Source organism: Tachysurus fulvidraco, chromosome 17 (genome assembly GCF_022655615.1).
Source record: "Tachysurus fulvidraco isolate hzauxx_2018 chromosome 17, HZAU_PFXX_2.0, whole genome shotgun sequence".
NCBI classification, from domain to species: Eukaryota; Metazoa; Chordata; class Actinopteri; order Siluriformes; family Bagridae; genus Tachysurus; species Tachysurus fulvidraco.
In genome coordinates, this window is record NC_062534.1 from 15,858,125 (window position 1) to 15,876,715 (window position 18,591).

An 18,591-nucleotide genomic window follows, 5' to 3' on the forward strand; every position below is an offset into this window, starting at 1 on the left:
AAGCAAGAGATCCTTGTATGTTCTTTGAATGGCTTTGTTGAGGGTCTAATGTGAATATATAAATAAACATGAAGCTGTTCTCTTTCACTCTCTAGCAATGTCGGTCTGGCATTTTCTTGTCCATTTATATGATTTGCATTTGTCCTTCTTCTCTCAGGGCTTGACCTATGAAGAAATAAAGTACTACTCAAATAACTCAAATGACTATCACAGAGTGAAAACTCTGTCTCCTTTCTTCATTCTTTTGGGGTCTTTGCTGGCTACGCTTGGCAGGAACACCAAAGCTGGGATCAGGGCTGAGATTTTTAGTGTTATTCAATGCATCTTCCTTCATCAGCAACCATTATGGGCCTTAAACAGCTGGTGACAAAGGAATACAGCAACATACAGTAGCAACAGAGCTCTTCATCCGTTCCCATCTGTTCCAGCCCATTAGCCCAGGAGATGGGGTAGGGCTTCCAATAAATGCCTTCCAGAATGGTCTAATCCCACTCAGCTCTCCTCAGCTCACTCCACATGATGACAAACACAACATGGCAACTTCCAGGCTCCAAATTTCAATCCATCCAGACCGAGTGCAATGGAAACCGGAGTGAAGATTCAAATGCCCATTTTATTAGCAAACAATCTTTAAAAAAAAAAGTCACAAAAGAGGGAAAGTGAAAATCTAGGCAAATATTAACTCTTGAACAATGCAGGAGATGAAGAAAGAAAAGGAAAGAGGCAAACTTAATATTTAGGACAGAAATGCACATAGAGAGCCTATGGGTTTTAATAGTGGAAGGTGGAAATTAAGATGAGATATGTGTGAAATATGGAAACCCTGAGAGTAAATGTGAGGAGTCTGGAAGACCAACACTGTTCAAATGTCCTGAAGGTGCAAATAAGTCATCTTGTTACAACATGGTCTGGGACAGTTTAGGATTCATTTATTCACAGAAATAGTCGCTCAGGGAACACACTGAAGGATGCAAATAAGAGAAAGAGGCAACATTGCATGGACGAATTGCATTAGAATATTTACAATGACTCATAGTCACCTAAAGTCAAATCAAAGTCAGTTTACATGCTGGGAAAATTACCAATAGTTTTACCAATATTAGCTCAAACTGGGCACCCATTGTGCTAACACTAACACGTTTCTGTTTAAATTTGGATTGTCTATTGTGCAAAGTGCTCTACACTTCTATTAAACAGGATGGAAATGCTATGTTTCCACACCACTTTTGTGTCATGGTTTGCGGGGTGACCGTACCATTTGCTTGTGTTGTCTTCTGGAATTCATTCTGTTCTCCACCATCTATCAGGAACTGAATAATGACTATAATTGTACACACCTGTACCTTGCTAATGAGAGTACTTAAACAGTCCACACTCCTAAAGTTATTAAAATATTGTTAGACTGTTTACTGTCTTATGTTCCTGCCATTTGGACTCACTGTATTGTCCTATTTATATTGCACAAATAATATGTGTGCCTTTGGATATGTTGAGTTTGGTTAAAACTCTGCTAAGTGTGTAAACTCATTACATTTTGTCATTTGAATGAATCCAATACTCATGGAAAGTATTATTCTAGTATAATCCACAAACTGGGTCAAATCACAAGCAGGCAACACCAAACAAGAACAATTTGTAAATGCAATTGTACTGTAATACATACTGTATAAAACAAGTAAGGCTCTAAAGCAGGTAAGAATGGGTAAACAAGCCTAAGAAAACAAACAGAAAACACAGAAATGCACAATAGCAATCAAAATAAGAAAAGAGGAACTACAGACATTTACTTTATATCAAAATATAAGTAAAAGTGTACACTAATTCACCAAAGGTGGCCAAATGTGTTCACTTGGTAATCACACTCATATTTGACATTCCAAAATCATAAGCATTAACACAGTTTTGTCTTCTTTTTGCTGTTATAACAGCCTTCACTCTTCTAGCAAGGCTTTCCAATAGAGTTGAACGTGGTTGTGGGGATTTCTGCCCATTTAGCCTCAAGAGCATATCAATTTGTAACAAGAGTTGGTGGCAGAGGCAACCCCAGTCTACTAACATTTAGTACGTGAATGCATTAGAATGTCAAAGCTTATTCGTGTCCGACTGGTAGAGATATTTTGACCTTCTTCTATTGGTCTGAATCAGAGAAAATCTGCAATATAATGGGCAGTAAACATTTATTAAAATATCAATAAAATCAATGGTACAGTAAGTGCTTCTTAACGATCTTATTGAGTAGGAAATAGTAATTACGTATATATGTTTTTAAAAAAGAACAAAAATCAAATAATCTAAACACAAATCTAAAGCCTGTATTAAGAATTGTAAATGTACTTGAGATTACATGCATGTACAACAACAGAGTAAAAAATGGCAACGATGACATACTTTGAAGCCAGTCACAAAAGGCAAAATTGCACGCAGCAATTCAGAACTCTCTAACTGTTTACACTGAGGGCTGGTTTGGCATTTTCAATAGGCTGTCGATGTTAATAGCTCCATTAACACACCAGATCTGGTCACCCCTTACTAATTTATTCATGAGCATGCCAGAAACATAGCCTTTGAAACGTGCAATTGACCTTTAGATTGGCTTTCTGTGGTGAAGCAAGAAAGAAAAAGGCACTAGGACACCACAGTTGAAGCCATTACACATCTTAACACATTGGACACCATGCTAACTAGCACTGATGATGTATGTTCAGTTTGCTGAATGTACAAACACCTGCAGTTCATTTCTATTTAAAGCAAAATGAGATTTTTTTTTCCTCCCAAAAGCATCTGTGGTGGTTAATTAAAATGCAACTGAATATGGATTGTAGATGCAATGAAGCATTAGATGAATTATGCTTAATAAACATACTTAACAAAGCATAGCTTAATAAAGTGTTAATGAGATATTTTTCTTTAGTGCCAGTGAACCTTGTTTCTGTTGTCCCTGTGATTTGGTAAGTGTAGTGCAGGGTTATGCCAAATGATTTCATGAATATTTAATGTCACACCTACACACTTCTCAGAAGACACAGTAGTATAATAACAGTGGTGTAAAAATTGGCAATGCATTCATGTTTTATTGTTATATTTTTTTATAATACTGTGTTTAGACTGAATTGAACAATAACCAGCATTTCATGAGACCAGAATGTTGTTCATATGCATCATTTCAGTGCTTCTGGACTCTCCACAATATTCATTTTAAATGATTACAGAAAGATTAGTGACAAATTAAATAAAGAAAACAACATGAAGTATGTCCAGTTCCTAATTCACCAAAATACGTTCACTGCATATCTTCACATGTCCAATTTCAGTTAGTCTGTGCCCATGACAGCCTCAGATTTAGCCTATAAGTCAATAAAAGCTCTTGGCTTATAGGAGTTGAACCTGATGTGGTATTTTAGCCCATCTCCCACAAGGGTCAAGGTTTTGTGATTTCTGAGATGCTTTTCTGCACACCACTGTTGTATAGAGGTCTTATTTGGTTACTAAAGACTACCTGTCAGCGTAAACCAGTCTGGTCTTTCTCATCTCACCAAAAGCTATTTCCGCCTGCAGACCCTCTGCTCACAGGGTGTTAGCTAAGTGGATATATATTCCCAATTCCCAATATATTTGATGGTGATAACTCAGCTAATGCAGTATTAGGAACACTACACTATATTGATTAGGCCTAGTTTTGCTCTCAAACAAGCCTCAATTCTCGACGGAGAGTACAAGATGTTGTAAACATTCCTTTAAGATTCTTGTCCATGTTGACACGAGGGCATGGTTGTCATGCAGATTTTTTTTTTTCATGTTAAGAATCTCCCATTCTGAAAAATCCCAAAGCTTTTCTACTGGATTCAGATCTTGGACATGTTGCATCATCATGCTGGAAATAGTAACAAGAATGGATAAATGGTGACTATGAAAGCAATGCACATGATTGTCATCATATACAAAGACTGTGGCATGACTGATTGGTATTAACAGGCCCAAAGTGTGCCAAGAAAACATTCCCCACATCATTATACCACCTCGACCAGCCTGGCTGTATAAGGCAGGTTGGCTCTATGGATTCATGTTGATGGTGCTAAAGTCTGAACATACATCTGTGTATCTCGACAAAACCAGAATTCATCAGACCAGGTTATGTTTTACAGTCTTCAACTGTCCACTGTTTTAAGCCTTTGCTCACTTTAACCACAGCTTTGCTGACAAACGGAACCTGAAGTGGTCCTGAGCAGTTGTAACCCATCTGCTTCTAGGTTCGATGTGTTGTGCATTCCGAGTGGTTATATGAGTTACTATAACCTTTCTTTCAGTTCGAACCAGTCTGGCCATTCTTTCATGACCTCTCTCATTAACAAGGCATTTCCATCTGCAAAACCACTTCTTGATGGACATTATTTCCTTTTTTGCGCTATTCTGTGTAAACTCTATAGATTGTTGTGTGTGAAAATCCCAGGGGATCAACAGTTATATAAAAACTCAAACCAGCCAATCTGTCACCAACAATCATGCCAAGGTCAATATCACTGAGATTTTCCCCCATTCTGACGGTTGACATGAACATTACCCAAAGCTCCTGGCCAGAATCTGCATTATTTTATGTAGTACACTGCTGCCACAAAATTTGCTCATAACTGTATGTAATTTGTGTGTATATGTTGTATATGGATTTTTATTGTAGTGATTAATTTACACCATTTACCTTAATCTTTCATTTGTTTATTACTTTCTAATTGCCTGCTTGTCTTCATTATACTTTTTCCAATCAAATCGGGATAAAGCTAAATGTCTTTCATTTCTTTCCTGAGAGTAGGAGACTTGAGATAAGCATATATAATATTCAGCCAGTTTACAAACATTAGCATCACGCTAACAGACATCAATTCTGTTTTGCTGGATAAAGTGACGTGGACAGTGTGCTGGTAGGATGGTGCTGATGACTTTATAAATATTACAGACATTTCCTATAATATGTATTATATTGGTCCTGTATTGGTTTTAAATCTTAGACACTTTCATGTAATAACAGGAATATATTTTTGGTATGTCTGGAGATAAAAGGATGGTTTGCTGCACCGTATGTTAGAGTGGCCTTGTTCAGAAGATGCTATAAGAATCTCATGTTGTTACAGTAGCTGGCTATTTGTCAATTCATATTTATAGTAAGTCTACATTTGCATAACAACCTTTCCTAAATTGCAGTAAAAGGGTCTTGACAGGTTCCGTTTTAGTTTTTGTTTAAATTCGTAATATTTCAATCTCTTTAAACTCATATGCATTTAATGTTATGAGGGTATTTTTGTTCTTTAGAAACAGACTTTATTCATGGAAAAAAAAAACTTATATGGTATGTAACACCAGTGCACTTTATCTCTGTTGGTGTGTTTTACTGGTTTGGTGTTACAAATGAAAAATTACACTATGTAACATAAAATCAATTCATAATGGCAGTATTTATTTTCTGCCAAAAATCTTTGTAAAGCTGGCAATTGTAAAGTTTCTTTGAGACAATTTAAATTGATAGTTGCAAAACTCGGCACATGACCTTATGCCAACATTTATTGCACAGAATCAGACAAGCTGATTTGAGTCTAACCTAAATGACAGAGATATGTATTCAGAATTATATGTGCCTTTATGTTTCCTTTCATAATAAACAGAATTACTGTATATTGGAAAAACAATTAAGATTTTAAAACTAAATTTGTAATTCTTAAAAGCATTTCAAGACCTATTTAAAAAAAATCATAAAATCCCAATATTGTGATATTGTGATAGACTTTAAAAATTTTAGGCTTTGTATTTGTAATATTTTTTTAGGCCCAGGACCAGACTCACCATCATAAAGCCAGCCAACAAAGGGAAATAAAATTTCTATGAAGGAAAGCAGGGGGTGTTGCATGGAGGCTAGGGGAATGTGGGTGTTGTTTGGGTTCATAAAAGGATGAATTACACAAGTGAAAAAAATAGTACTGACCATTTTGTTGTTGAAAGCTAGTGCTCAGCAGCAGCTCACATGTGAATGCTAGCTTTGTTTAAACTGTCAACTCATTTACATGATTTCAGTCACACATTATGCATGCCTGTCAGTCTGTATCTAACAGTGAGTGTATGAATGTGTGTTGCATATACCTTAGGCAACACATCAATGTAATAAACTAGTATTGGTATCAAATAATCATCAATTTCCATGGCTTGAGTTGTCATTCTGCAAATAATGCTGAAGAAGAGCACATTCAGAGAACAGTGTATCCTTTCCTTTCCTGTGCTGTCACCTGTCTAGTACAGTGTTCTGAGCCAGACTGCTCCAGGCTGTGTGCTTGTGTGTGTGTGTGTGTGTGTGTGTGTGTGTGTGTGTGTGTGTGTGTGTGTGTGTGTGTGTGTGTGTGTGTGTGTGTGTGTGTGTGTGTGTGTGTGTGTGTGTGTGTTTTGGAAAAACGGAATCACTGATCAGCAGACAGTCACCTGGGCGGAATTTACATGTGACCTTATTCATTGCAGTGAATGCATGATGAAAGACATACTGAGCAGGAAATGGTTATTTAAAATATACTGAACCACACTGAGTGAGTGTGTGTGTGCCCTGTGATGGGTTGGCACTCCGTCCAGGGTGTATCCAGGCTCCCCGTGACCCGAGGTAGTTTGGATTAATGGTAGAAAATAAATGAATGAATGAATGAATGAATGAATGAATGAATGAATGAATGAATGAATGAATGAATTAATGGATGAATGGATGAATGAACCATACTGAACACCAGCACTCTCCACTGGAGTCCACCATTGAAACCTCCAAGGCACATATTCACATCTGCAAAGCCACCAGCATTTATGGATGACCTCTGAGACTCATCTCATCTAGAAGAGCATGCATATTGGTACCAAACATGCATATCAACACCACTATCAACTCTGCAACAACGTCCTCCCTGTGATAGTCAGACTACTCAACACGCTGCTGTCGTCCAACATTACAACATGTACTGTAGTGGGGAATCAATGGTAAATTCTCTGGGTTACTGATCAGAACGGCTATTTTTCTAGTAATGTTCTGCTAAGTCTATACAACTTCCCAGTTCTTTTTCTTCATGTATTTGCACTTTATGAGCTATTGTGTACCTTAGTGCTGTATTGCTCTGGGTGCACTTACTGACTAAATGGCCAACAATTCTCCTAATTAGATAAATTATTCCAGGGTGTTTTTTATAATCGTAAGCATAAATGTAAAATCCTGGTGTTTAAAAAGTAAAAATTAACCATGACACGGTGGTATGATGCTGCCCAAGTTGATTTATTTTCTATAACATCTCAAAGTGTTTTATTCCTTTTATACCAGAGTAATTTTCCTGAGATTACAACAATTTACTTTTTTATCGATTATAATCTTAATGTGACAATAAACTTATCACTTATGTTATAACAGCTACAAACAAGGATAGGTTGAAACTGTTATTCTGCATATGTTGAATTAGACATTTGCTTATTCCAGATTTGAATGAAATTATAGACAATATTCTGAGCATATGTGGGATGGTCACTTTTCAGTATGATTTTCAGTATGTTAATACTGAATGTTCTAATCCACAAAAGCAAGCAGATGGTATTTAAAGGTACAAACGCACAAGTACCACTAGAGTGTAAATAGAAAGCCTGTGTTGGAAAATTGATGTCAGAGCATACTGTTTTCCTAATGATTTCCCCACACATTCGGGTCACAGGACTGCTCAGTGACATCTGGTTCATGCCAAGTGCAAGGGTAATGAGCGAGGCAGTGGTGAGAGAGAGACTATGAAGCATATTCAAGAGTTTAGGGTCCATTGCTGGACTTATTAGTAATGTGCATTGAGAAATAAAACATACAGGAGGAAAGCACCTTTAACAGCTTGGTACATGCATACAAACATACGTTTCACAACATTGCAGTGTTAGAATCTGGTCTTTAATTTTCTTAGGGTTTTTGTACTGTTAAAATACAGCTTCAGAAAAGACCAAATTAATAAACCAAAGCATATCCTGGGGAAATGAAACAAACATTATTTTTCTTGAAATAATAATTTGCTATGGTTTATCTTTTCTGTACAGTGTTAGACTATTAATCTATTCCAATCTAAAGAAAAAAAAATGTCAGAATTGTCATCATTATATCATGTGGAAATATTACTCAGTTGTTGAAGTTGAGATGGCAATTATGGAGCTGGCAAAAATGCTGCTGCCCAAACCACCAATCAGGGCACAGTATGAGAATGCCCTCTGGTGGAATATACATTCACATTCGCATCCTTCTGACATTCACATAGCTCACGTTCCCTGCTGTGAGCTGCTCCAATTTAATTGGTAGTTGCCAGTCAAAATTTCTCTAGTGTTCTCAGTAAGACTAATAATACCATCTTACCTGTGGCCATAACAATCAATATCACCTTCCATAAGGAGGTCATATGACTTATTTCATGGTATAGAATTATATTTGTGTGTGTGTGTGTGTGTGTGTGTGTGTGTGTGTGTGTGTGTGTGTGTGTGTGTGTGTGTGTGTGTGTGTGTGTGTGTGTGTGTGTGTGTGTGTGTGTGTGTTTTCAGAAAAGTGTCAGTCCTTTCCTCTCCTTTGAGATGATTGTTTGCAAGGGCTTGACATTTCACAGCTGCCTGACATTTAAGAGAACCCAGCAGTGTGAACATTGATGAGGTGTATAGCCTTTATTGGTTGATGCTGACTGACAGGACTGTTGCTGAAACCTTTGGGGCCTTAAGCGACACTCGAATCGGTTATTAATATACATATAGATTTTTTTAATCCTGCATGCATATGACAGCACCCTGGGGATGCATGAAGGCATTTGCATTGGTGGTGCTGGAATTCTAAGAAGTATACATGACATTACATGCCATGACTTTAGTCAATCTGGCTCAATTGGGATGTTTAAAAAAACTGGTACTGGCTTTTGCAACATTATAACTACCCTTTGTTAAAGCTATTACCTTGTATTGTGCCTAGTTGATTTCAACAATGAATGCTGCAGATGCAACAACAAATATCAATAGAATAGAAGCCTTTATTTTGTCATATATACAGTACAGCACATACCAGCAGTAAAATTCTTTCTTCATATATCCCTGATTTGGTTGGGGTCAAAGTGCAGGGCCATGATATAGTGCTCTGGAGCAGAGAGGGTTAAGGGCCTTGCTCAAGGGCCCAACAGTGGCAGTTTGGCAGTGCTGGGGATGGAAACCCAATACACTGATCAACAACCCAGAACCTTAACTGTTTGAGTCACCACTGCCCCAATATCTAATGTGAAAGGATCATTTCAGTTTGATTAAATAACAAATAACTCATAAAATAAATGAAGTACAAACTACTAAAGAAACTACTAGAACATACTTAAGTATGTAGTTTGTCTATTTCTTTTTTGTCTATCTATATATTATTGTTGTTATTTTAGCATTTAATGTCTTAGTTGCCTTCAATGGATTCCTGAAATCAGGGTTTGCTGCAGTGCCCTCAACACTCCCACTTCCCACTTCCTTAGCCCTAATCGACTGCTTATATCTGCTTATAGATATAAATTGCCCTGATGCCTGACAAAAGAAAAAATGCGGCATAAATGTAAAACTTTCTCAGTATTGCAGCCATTCCAGCAAGTTTCTTTGTTTCTCTGGTTGGTGCCGCATACACAATTTGCAAGTTTAGAATAGATGCACATATAAGTATATAAGTCTCTCTCTCTCTCTCTCTCTCTCTCTCTCTCTCTCTCTCTCTCTCTCTCTCTCTCTCTCTCTCTCTCTCTCTCTCTCTCTCTCTCTCTCTCTCTCTCTCTCTACTTTTCTGTCTTTTCATGCTGCACAAGCATTAATGACAGTGCTATCCTACCCTCAGAGCTGGCATAGGTTACAATCAAATACACTGAGACAAAAAACAAATGTGCTGGTATCTTAAATTGGAGTCTGTGCTGAATTGATTCAGTGCTTTTAATGGGAAAACATTAGAGCAAGCAAAATTATCTGCTGACCCTCTTTTCGTACATCAAACACTGTCCACGCTGTAGGAAACTGATGCCCTGTAAATTCTTGTTTTTTTTTTTGTTGTTTGTTTTCTTTTCTTTTTTCCCTCACACAGCAGGTCTCACAAATCACTGACTTTGCTCATGTGTACGGTTGGTGGAAGAATTGCAATGAACATGTACTGTACCATGGTTGAGGACAAATTTTCTGTAACCTAATTAACTCAAAAGCAATTACTCATCAGGCTTGATTACTTAATTTAGTACAAAACCATGCAACCATATGTAATTTGATTTCTTATCACTCAACCAGCATAAAGAAAGGTAAAATTAGCTTCATGTAGACAACATACAACACCTCAGTCATCAGAAACCTCAGAGACTGACAACTGAGGGAAACTATATAGTGCCACCTAGAGAGAATATTCTAAATGAATACAGCAGCATGTTCTATATTGTTGCTTCTTTGTGGATCTAAATCTGTGCTTACAGAAATGTCTTACTGATCGTTGTGTATATTTATCCGATTAGTATATGATGTAGTGTTTCAACTATTTGTTAAAATAAAATTGTTAACGCTTTACAATAACAGTGCATGAATAAATATGCACTGTTGCATGAATTAATATTTACTCAAATATAAACTAATGATAAGGACACACATGTAAGTCTTATTAATTCATACATGAATAATAATCACCTTAAGTACATGTTAATACCTTTATGTTAGTTAATGTATTAATTAACAACACTGTATTATTAAACAAAATTAAACATGCTCTATAAGAAAGAATTAACCATGCATGCTGGGTTATTTTCAAATTTACACCAATACTCCTTATCAAATGTAAAAAATATGCACTAATAATTAACACCAATCATTTAATCTAAACTGGTTTTGATCATTCTTCTTTCATTTATCTTCACATCCCACTTTAACATTAGTTAATGTGTTAACATGCTCTGTATGACTCGGGCTCTGCTTATTTACACACAAGAGTTATATTAACACAGTAACATTTATTCATTTAACATATGCTCTTATCTGTTTACATTTAACACCAGTGTTCCTTCTGGTGTTTTAGTCTTGGATAGGGAATGACAAACTCATAACACTCACATTAAGGTTACCGCATTCGTAAGTTGGGGATTAGTACATGCCTTAAATCGTCATTAGTTCATATTTGAGTAAGTATTAATTCAGGTAATAGCACAACATTATTCATGTACTGTTATTGTCCTCTCTGATATTATATCATATTATATTAGAGTCCTCTAATATTTCACAATAAAGTAAAGATTCTCTTGCTTTTGTTCTGACATTTAATGATATTTAAAAGCACATAGTTTCATTGCAACAGTCTTTGTGTTCTTGCATCACATGCTGGTCATGAACTCTTTTACATTGGGGAAAGTGTCGCTGTCTGTATTTGAAAGCAAATACTTTGACTCAAAATAGAAAGAGTAAAGTGAAACCACAGAAAGAGTAGTGTGTTTGAAACCACAGTAGTCAAATAATAGATGAAAAGTACTAGGATGTCATGATATGTTCTATTAAACATTTCAGATGAGTTCTAAGAAAACTCACAAAATTAGTGATTTAAAGATGCTGTACTTTGGTGTACTTTCACAACATATGAAATTATATATGCTTTTACTTCAAAGTACCTGTGACTGAAAATAATCATGTGGATTAGCTTGCAGAATGGTTCACGGCTGTAAGAACAACTTGCTGTATCATGGTTACGTGTACAAAATGTTCCACAACCAAATGAATGCTGTATTAAATGTGAGTGTATGTTTCACAACAACTGAGACATGTAGTCAGTGTTTTCCAGCTACTTGCCCTTTTCCCTGGATAAGACAACAGAGAAACAGAAATCACGCTGGTACATCTGCTACTATTAATCTTGGTCTCTTACAGTGATAAGTATGAAGATTGTTTGGAAGATGAACAGAAATTAATCAAGAGCTGAAGAGTGGTGCCACATGGGCAGCCATGAGGGACATTGCTTTGTGGGGATTGATTCATAGAAACAAGAAGAATTTTAATTTTTAAATGTGTGTCAAGGTTTTGTCATCGAGATTTCATCATGTGCTAAGACTGAACTGGTGAAAGTGGACTGAAAAGGACAGTGAAGAGCTGAAGAAAACCTGTGACCTAAGAGAAAAGAAACAAAAGTTTATAAAAATTGTCACAGCCTGGTACCAGACAGTTGGGAATTGCAGCTCAGAAATGGAGGACTTGAATGCTGAGGGACCTATCACACATGAGCTGAATACAGAGATCAGCAACCTCCTGCTCCAAATCCACAAAGTGATGACTGAACTGGGTCTAAGGATCAAGCAGAAAGTCGTCCAGACTGCTAATGTCCTGTTTATGCTTCAGCTGATGATATTTGTTTCCATTTTTCTCTATATCAGTTTCTATTATACTTTCATGCCCACCGCAAGCTTAGTCACTCCTGTGCACTTTCATTACAGGTGAGAGTTTTAATATGTTCACTAACATTCAAATACTCCAAGGAAGTGACAATTAGTTTTTTTCCAAAACAATTATTTTGCTAGAACTGGTTCAAAAATGTTTAGCTTGTGATATGAAAAGTAATAGTATAAGTTTACTTACTGACTAAGTATAAGTTTATTTACTGATTTAGTATAGGTTTACTTACTAGAATAAGGAAACAATGGTGTTACACATTTACAGGAAAATAATCACTTCCAGGGTGTGATGCAGCCCATCGTTAAGCAGAGTTACTTTTACCATGCAATAGTTGATTGTTTTCCAAACAGCACATACTGAAATATTTTATTCTTCTCATATCACAATTTGCTAATGATTACACATTGTCTTGGTAAGCAAAGAATGACACGTCATACTATCTACCCATTAAACACCCACAAAACAAGTCAGCTTAAAAGCTATAAATATTCTTTTTTTCACTTTCCCTTTTTTCCTCTCTTTAAGTTAATAAGATAGAATTGGTGTCTGAAATTTTAAACCTCTAGGCTCTATAAAAGCTCTGATAAAGGAAATTCCTTTAAAAAATGTAACAACAATTTCATAAAAATCAATGATTACGCAGATGTTTAAATATGAAGCATATGAAGCGACCACTATGTGATATTTTTGGAAATTGTTTCTATGGAAAAAATAATGTATTAGAATTAGCTGGAATTATAATCAGTGATTTAGCCCCTTCTGGCCAATCAGAATTGAGCATTCAACAGCACTGTGGTACAGTATATGTACTGTTTAGCCCTTCATCATAATAATGAGTGTTTGATTGTCCAGCAGAATGTTCTCAGAATGTGTCTGCTCTTTTCCTGTGGCCAACTTCTCACTGCTTAGGAACAAGAAACAGGTGATGTCATATTTCCTCTGGCTTATACTTCTTTCTTTCTGACTTGTTTTTAAATGTGCAAATTGTAATGTCATATTAATAATTGTTGTTGCATCTTTATTCTCGAACGTTGGGTTGTTTTAACCACTTTATTCTCTTCACTCCATTTTTTGGACTAAATGTAGGTGATGACACCTGGACAGCTATATAAGATCACACTGGACCTGGAAATGCCAGAGTCTCCAACCAATATTGAACTGGGGATGTTCCTGGTGAAGATGTCATGTTACTCCCATGATGGGCAGACTGTTGGTGCTTCAATGCACACTGTGTGTTTTTATACATACAAAAACTCATATACACAGCCATCTTAAGCTTCCAATTGCTTGTGTTCCACTGGTACTCCAGTCTCACAAACAGGAAAATGCACCGCTCACCCAGAATATCTTTCACCAAGCCATATATTTTCTTTTGATTCCAGACAATGCTGCACTATCGCTCCTACCTGCTGCAGACTCTGGAGACTCTGATGTTGCTTCCTTTGATGCTGATGGGAGTAATTGAGCAGAAGCAGCATGTCCTGGTCGAGCTTTACTCTGCTTATGTAGACAGCTCAGTGAGTAGTGGCCTACCATCAGACACAACTTGGATGATAAAACCTAATAACCACATAATGCAATCATACTATATGAATACTGTATGTTATATAAAGGTATCGTTTTGAATAGAATTTTACATTAATAAAAGACTAAGACACTCAAGAGTGTGTTATGACCATTTCACATTTCACAATCCACAAATTTCTGCACTTGCAATCTCATATCCATACTAAATATTTTGCCAGTGATTTCACATCTTGAAAACATCCGAAACTCTGTGGTATTTCTAACTGAACAATAAATATTTATTACCCACTCATGTAAGAGATACAGTACAATTCTACCTTTACATTTGAAACCTTTTTAAAATAGCTGTCTTTACACTGCTTTCCTGAATTGCACTTTCCACATATTTAAAAGATGTTTCCTAATTAAGCAGTCTCTTCTCGAATGGGATCTTGGGGTTAGTGATTATTCAGCTGCAGTATATGTGCTGAAGGTTATCATGTAACTAATAAATTTTGCCACTGTGATTTAAACAGTTACCGCACTTCAGTTCTGATCTCACACACTACAATGCTAACCTCACAGACATAGAAAAGCAATGACTGCAGGTTAGCTCCTTAGGATTAGGATCATATAGCAATGAAACAACCTGCCTAGGATCATGGTGTTACACAAAATGGCATTTTGTGAAAATGCAAAGCTACTTAAAACAACAGAGAGCTAAGAATTAAGAACATTAACATAGTTCTACATAATATGAATGCATGCAAACGTGTGCACGACAGAAGACAGTGCAAGACAGATATAGCAATACAGTACAATACAATACTTACAATACAATACACTACATACATAAATACATACTAGTATACACAGATCAGCACCAACCAGCATACAATTCTTAGTGGACTGAAGTAAAAAAGTGCGAGTAAAGATGCTACAGGTTTAAACATAAATTAGCAGCATAGATAGCAGCGGATTGATGGACTTAATAGTATTAGTTACCTGTGGACATAATTTTAATGTGTAACCAAACTCAATATGAGGAGATATTACAAGACTGGTGATTTCAATACACTTCTGCAATAGCATAAATGCATAAACATATAAACTATAATAACTCATAGTAACTAACATAGTATGTATTAAGTAAGATAGCTTCAATTCTGCCTTGTGAAAATGAAAATGTGGCAGACTTTTGGAATGCAGGCAAAGTCTTATCTTTTAATTCAGTTACATTTAATGAACTCAATTTGGAAAATTGCCCATTTATTTGACGTTTCTGACTTTGTCCCCAAAAGGCAGCTCTTTCACTATTGATGGTTTAGCCTCTAACATATCTGATTTAAGCTAATAGGTGTGTTAGGAAAATGGAAACAGAGCAGGTCTATGCACATTAATTCTCCTTCATTTTCTCTCTCCCTTCATCTCTGCAGTATAATCCTGCTATTGGTGCTGTTTTAGAAATTCACTCTCAGCAAGTTCAGATCTACAAAGCACAGCTCTACATTCATGCTCACTTCAGTGGCATCAGGTTTGTGTGTGTGTGTGTGTGTGTGTGTGTGTGTGTGTGTGTGTGTGTGTGTGTGTGTGTGTGTGTGTGTGTGTGTGTGTGTGTGTGTGTGTGTGTGTTAGTGATAGATCTGTCTTAAAACAGAATATGACTGAAGTTTCTCAGTACAGGTATGTCCTCCATCACTTTCCCTTCACATCTGCTGTGGTGGGAGTGATGAGTAACTTCATGTTCCTCAGTGTGATTATCCTCATTGGCTTTGTGCAGGACAGCACCTTGTGGCCACATCTACATGTATGTACTATCACTATATAACCAACTTTTAAACAACACTCTCTAAACAACAAAGACATAAAAACATACATAATGTTTTTATGTCTTTGTTGTTTCAAGCCTCCAATCCATCATACTTCTGATGTGCTTTGTGTTACAGTTTGATAAATGGAATGAACCTATAGAGAGGAGAGCAGATATACCAGAAGATAGGAACACACAGGAAAACTGCGCAGGTAATTAATGCACATAGTCCCAATGTCAAGTGTCAAGTGTCTAGTTAAACAGAACAGTATGTCTTCAGGTCAGAAGGTGGCACTGTTGTTAGTATACTGCAATTGGACAGCCGTCATTCAATCATTCATTCATTTATTATCATATTAACATTAACATATCACACTTTGCAGAATGCCAAATGATCTCAGGTTGTATATGAAAGTTTAAAAACTCATGTCCTTAGGTGCGAAAAGACATTTACTGGATCCCTCTGGATCAAGTGACATCATGGACTCCAGTTCTGACAAGATGGAAAAGAGGAAGAATCTATTCGTGACAGAGGATTGAAGAAGATAAATAAGACAAAAAACTTTTAAAAACCTTGTTGATTAACAGGTTTCTTTTGAGGCAGTGGATGGGCATCCAAAGGGTGCTGAACAACATTTCCCATAAGCCCCAGGAAATCTCTTATCACTATCACTACTGACACTACTGTGTCACATCAAAACTTCATTTAGCACCTCCATATAAGCCTAGTTAGTAAGTACCTCAGTATCTAGCGTGTGCGTACCTTAGTCTCGATCATAGTCTGTATGGTTTTTATCATAACTTTATTTTTAAATATAGATTTTTGCCTGATGGAATGTCAATTTAAGCTCCTAAATCCAAACAGATGTGGAGGTTTCATAAAAGAAGGAAATGTATGGGCACCAAAGGGAAAAGCAAGCTGGAATTTCATAATGTGAGTTTCAGCATGCAAAAAAAATGTGAACACTTGGCCTCATTTTTCAAGCTGAATGAGTGAATAATCTTGAAAATTCATTTGTAGGAGCGTTCACAGAAAAAAATATAGCATTCAGGAAAATCCTATTAGTTCAGAAAAACGCTTTTCCTTCGAGAGCTCCTGAGTTTGTGTAAATGTATTATAACGACATATAAAATAACTCATATTTTTATTGGTGTAGACATGAATAAAAATCTTCCTCTGAGAAATTTGTTTTCCATTTTGTCATCATTTTCAGTGGCTATGGAAACCTATGAGGTTTGTGGGCATCACTATATGCAAAACAGATGTTGTGTGCATGTGTTTCACACTACAGGCCACTGGCATTTATCAACATTCACATTTATACAAAAATGAGTTGTTATCTCTAATAAATTGGTTTGTTACAGTATTAATGTTGTACAGAATTTAAGTTGATTGAAAGAAAGGTCTAATTTGTCACGTGTTACTAATTTGATTGTAGTCTGTACAAAATAAGATGTCAGAAACATAGTTGCCAGGACTTTGCTGCATACTGTACACGTGGAGGAAATAAATAGGTATAATAATTAACCAATTAGAAACAGGCAAGTCAACACACCTGATCTCTCCCTAATGTTCCAGCAGAGAATGTCCAAGCAGAGTCCTGGTTAAGCCATTTGCATGTATTTACATGTCCGTTATATGTGCTGAAAAAAACATGGAAAAACATTAATATTATGTTCTCTTTAGTAAAAGTGCCCTTTCAGTGATTATTGTCCCTCAAATGGGAACATCTGCAAATACAAAGTCATTAACAACTATATTAAAAATTAAGGGCATAGGATATGTGATGTCATTTTTTTCTTTTTCTTTTTTTTTGTCTTTTTATTCATTTGTTCATTAATCTTCAGTAAAGATGGTATCCTGGTCAGAGTAACAGTGAAGACTCTTTATGTTGCCCTAACCCTAACCCTAACTCCAGAGCCATCATACAATATCCATATAGAATGTGAAAGTCCCAGGCATTCAGGATTAGGAGGTAAGGTATTATTCTATGTTTCCTGAATACTGAAATTGATGTCTCGATTTGCATACTGTGCACTATATTGTTTTGACCTGCTGAGCCACAGGATGCATTTGAAAAGAGATTTCATCTGTTGATGTATTTATTATTTCTAGGAAATTCATTGTCAATTTCACATAAATACTACTACTACTACTACTACTACTACTACTAATAATAATAATAATAATAATAATAATAATAATAATAATAATAATAATAATAATAATAACAATAACAACAACAACAACAACAACACATGCTTGATCTTTCAAATTTGCAATGAAATAATGCAATACATTTCAATGTAGACTTAAGCCTGCAGTGTTTTTTACTATGGCTGGAGTAGACTAAATAGACAGGAAGATAATGATCGTGGACTTCAGGAGAAACCCCCCTGCTCTTCTCCCACTCACCATCATGGACAGCATTGTGACAGCAGTGGAGTCATTCAGATTCCTGGTAACCACAATCTCCCAGGACCTGAAGTGGGACATTCACATAGACTCCATTGTGAAAAAGGCCCAGCAGAGGTTGTACTTCATTTGCCAGCTGAAATCTGCTGAGATCTGCTGAAACAGTTCTACACTGCCATCATTGAATCCATCCTCTGCACCTCAATTACTGTTTGGTTCAGCTCAGCTACCAAATCTGACCTCAGAAGACTACAGAGGGTTGTCCAGACTGCTGAGTGAACATTGGCACAACTCTCCCCACTCTCCAAGATCTGTACTTCTCCAGAGTGAGCAAAAGGGCAAAGACAATCACTCTGGACCCGTCATATCTAGCACACCCACTCTTTGAACTGTTCCCATGTGGTCGACGCTACAGAGCCCTGAGCACCAG

General features: G+C 36.5%; 1 protein-coding gene across 1 annotated transcript; it reads left to right on the forward strand.

The window, feature by feature from the left end:
- Positions 1-11,813: 11,813 nt before the first annotated feature.
- On the forward strand, positions 11,814-16,924 carry bscl2l (BSCL2 lipid droplet biogenesis associated, seipin, like). The gene is made up of 8 exons (XM_047802070.1): positions 11,814-12,470; positions 13,285-13,351; positions 13,516-13,659; positions 13,812-13,946; positions 15,372-15,469; positions 15,619-15,742; positions 15,882-15,957; positions 16,182-16,924. Exons 1-8 carry the CDS (start codon positions 12,223-12,225, stop codon positions 16,283-16,285), a joined length of 996 nt encoding a protein of 331 aa, XP_047658026.1. The 5' UTR covers positions 11,814-12,222; the 3' UTR covers positions 16,286-16,924.
- Positions 16,925-18,591: the final 1,667 nt, after the last annotated feature.

Coding starts and splice junctions, on each gene's coding strand:
- bscl2l (XM_047802070.1), top strand. CDS start 12,223: ATGGAGGACTTGAATGCTGAGGGACCTATCACACATGAGCTGAATACA. Junction 15,743..15,881: donor CCTTGTGGCCACATCTACAT/GTATGTACTATC, acceptor TTTGTGTTACAG/TTTGATAAATGGAATGAACC. Junction 15,958..16,181: donor CACACAGGAAAACTGCGCAG/GTAATTAATGCA, acceptor TCATGTCCTTAG/GTGCGAAAAGACATTTACTG.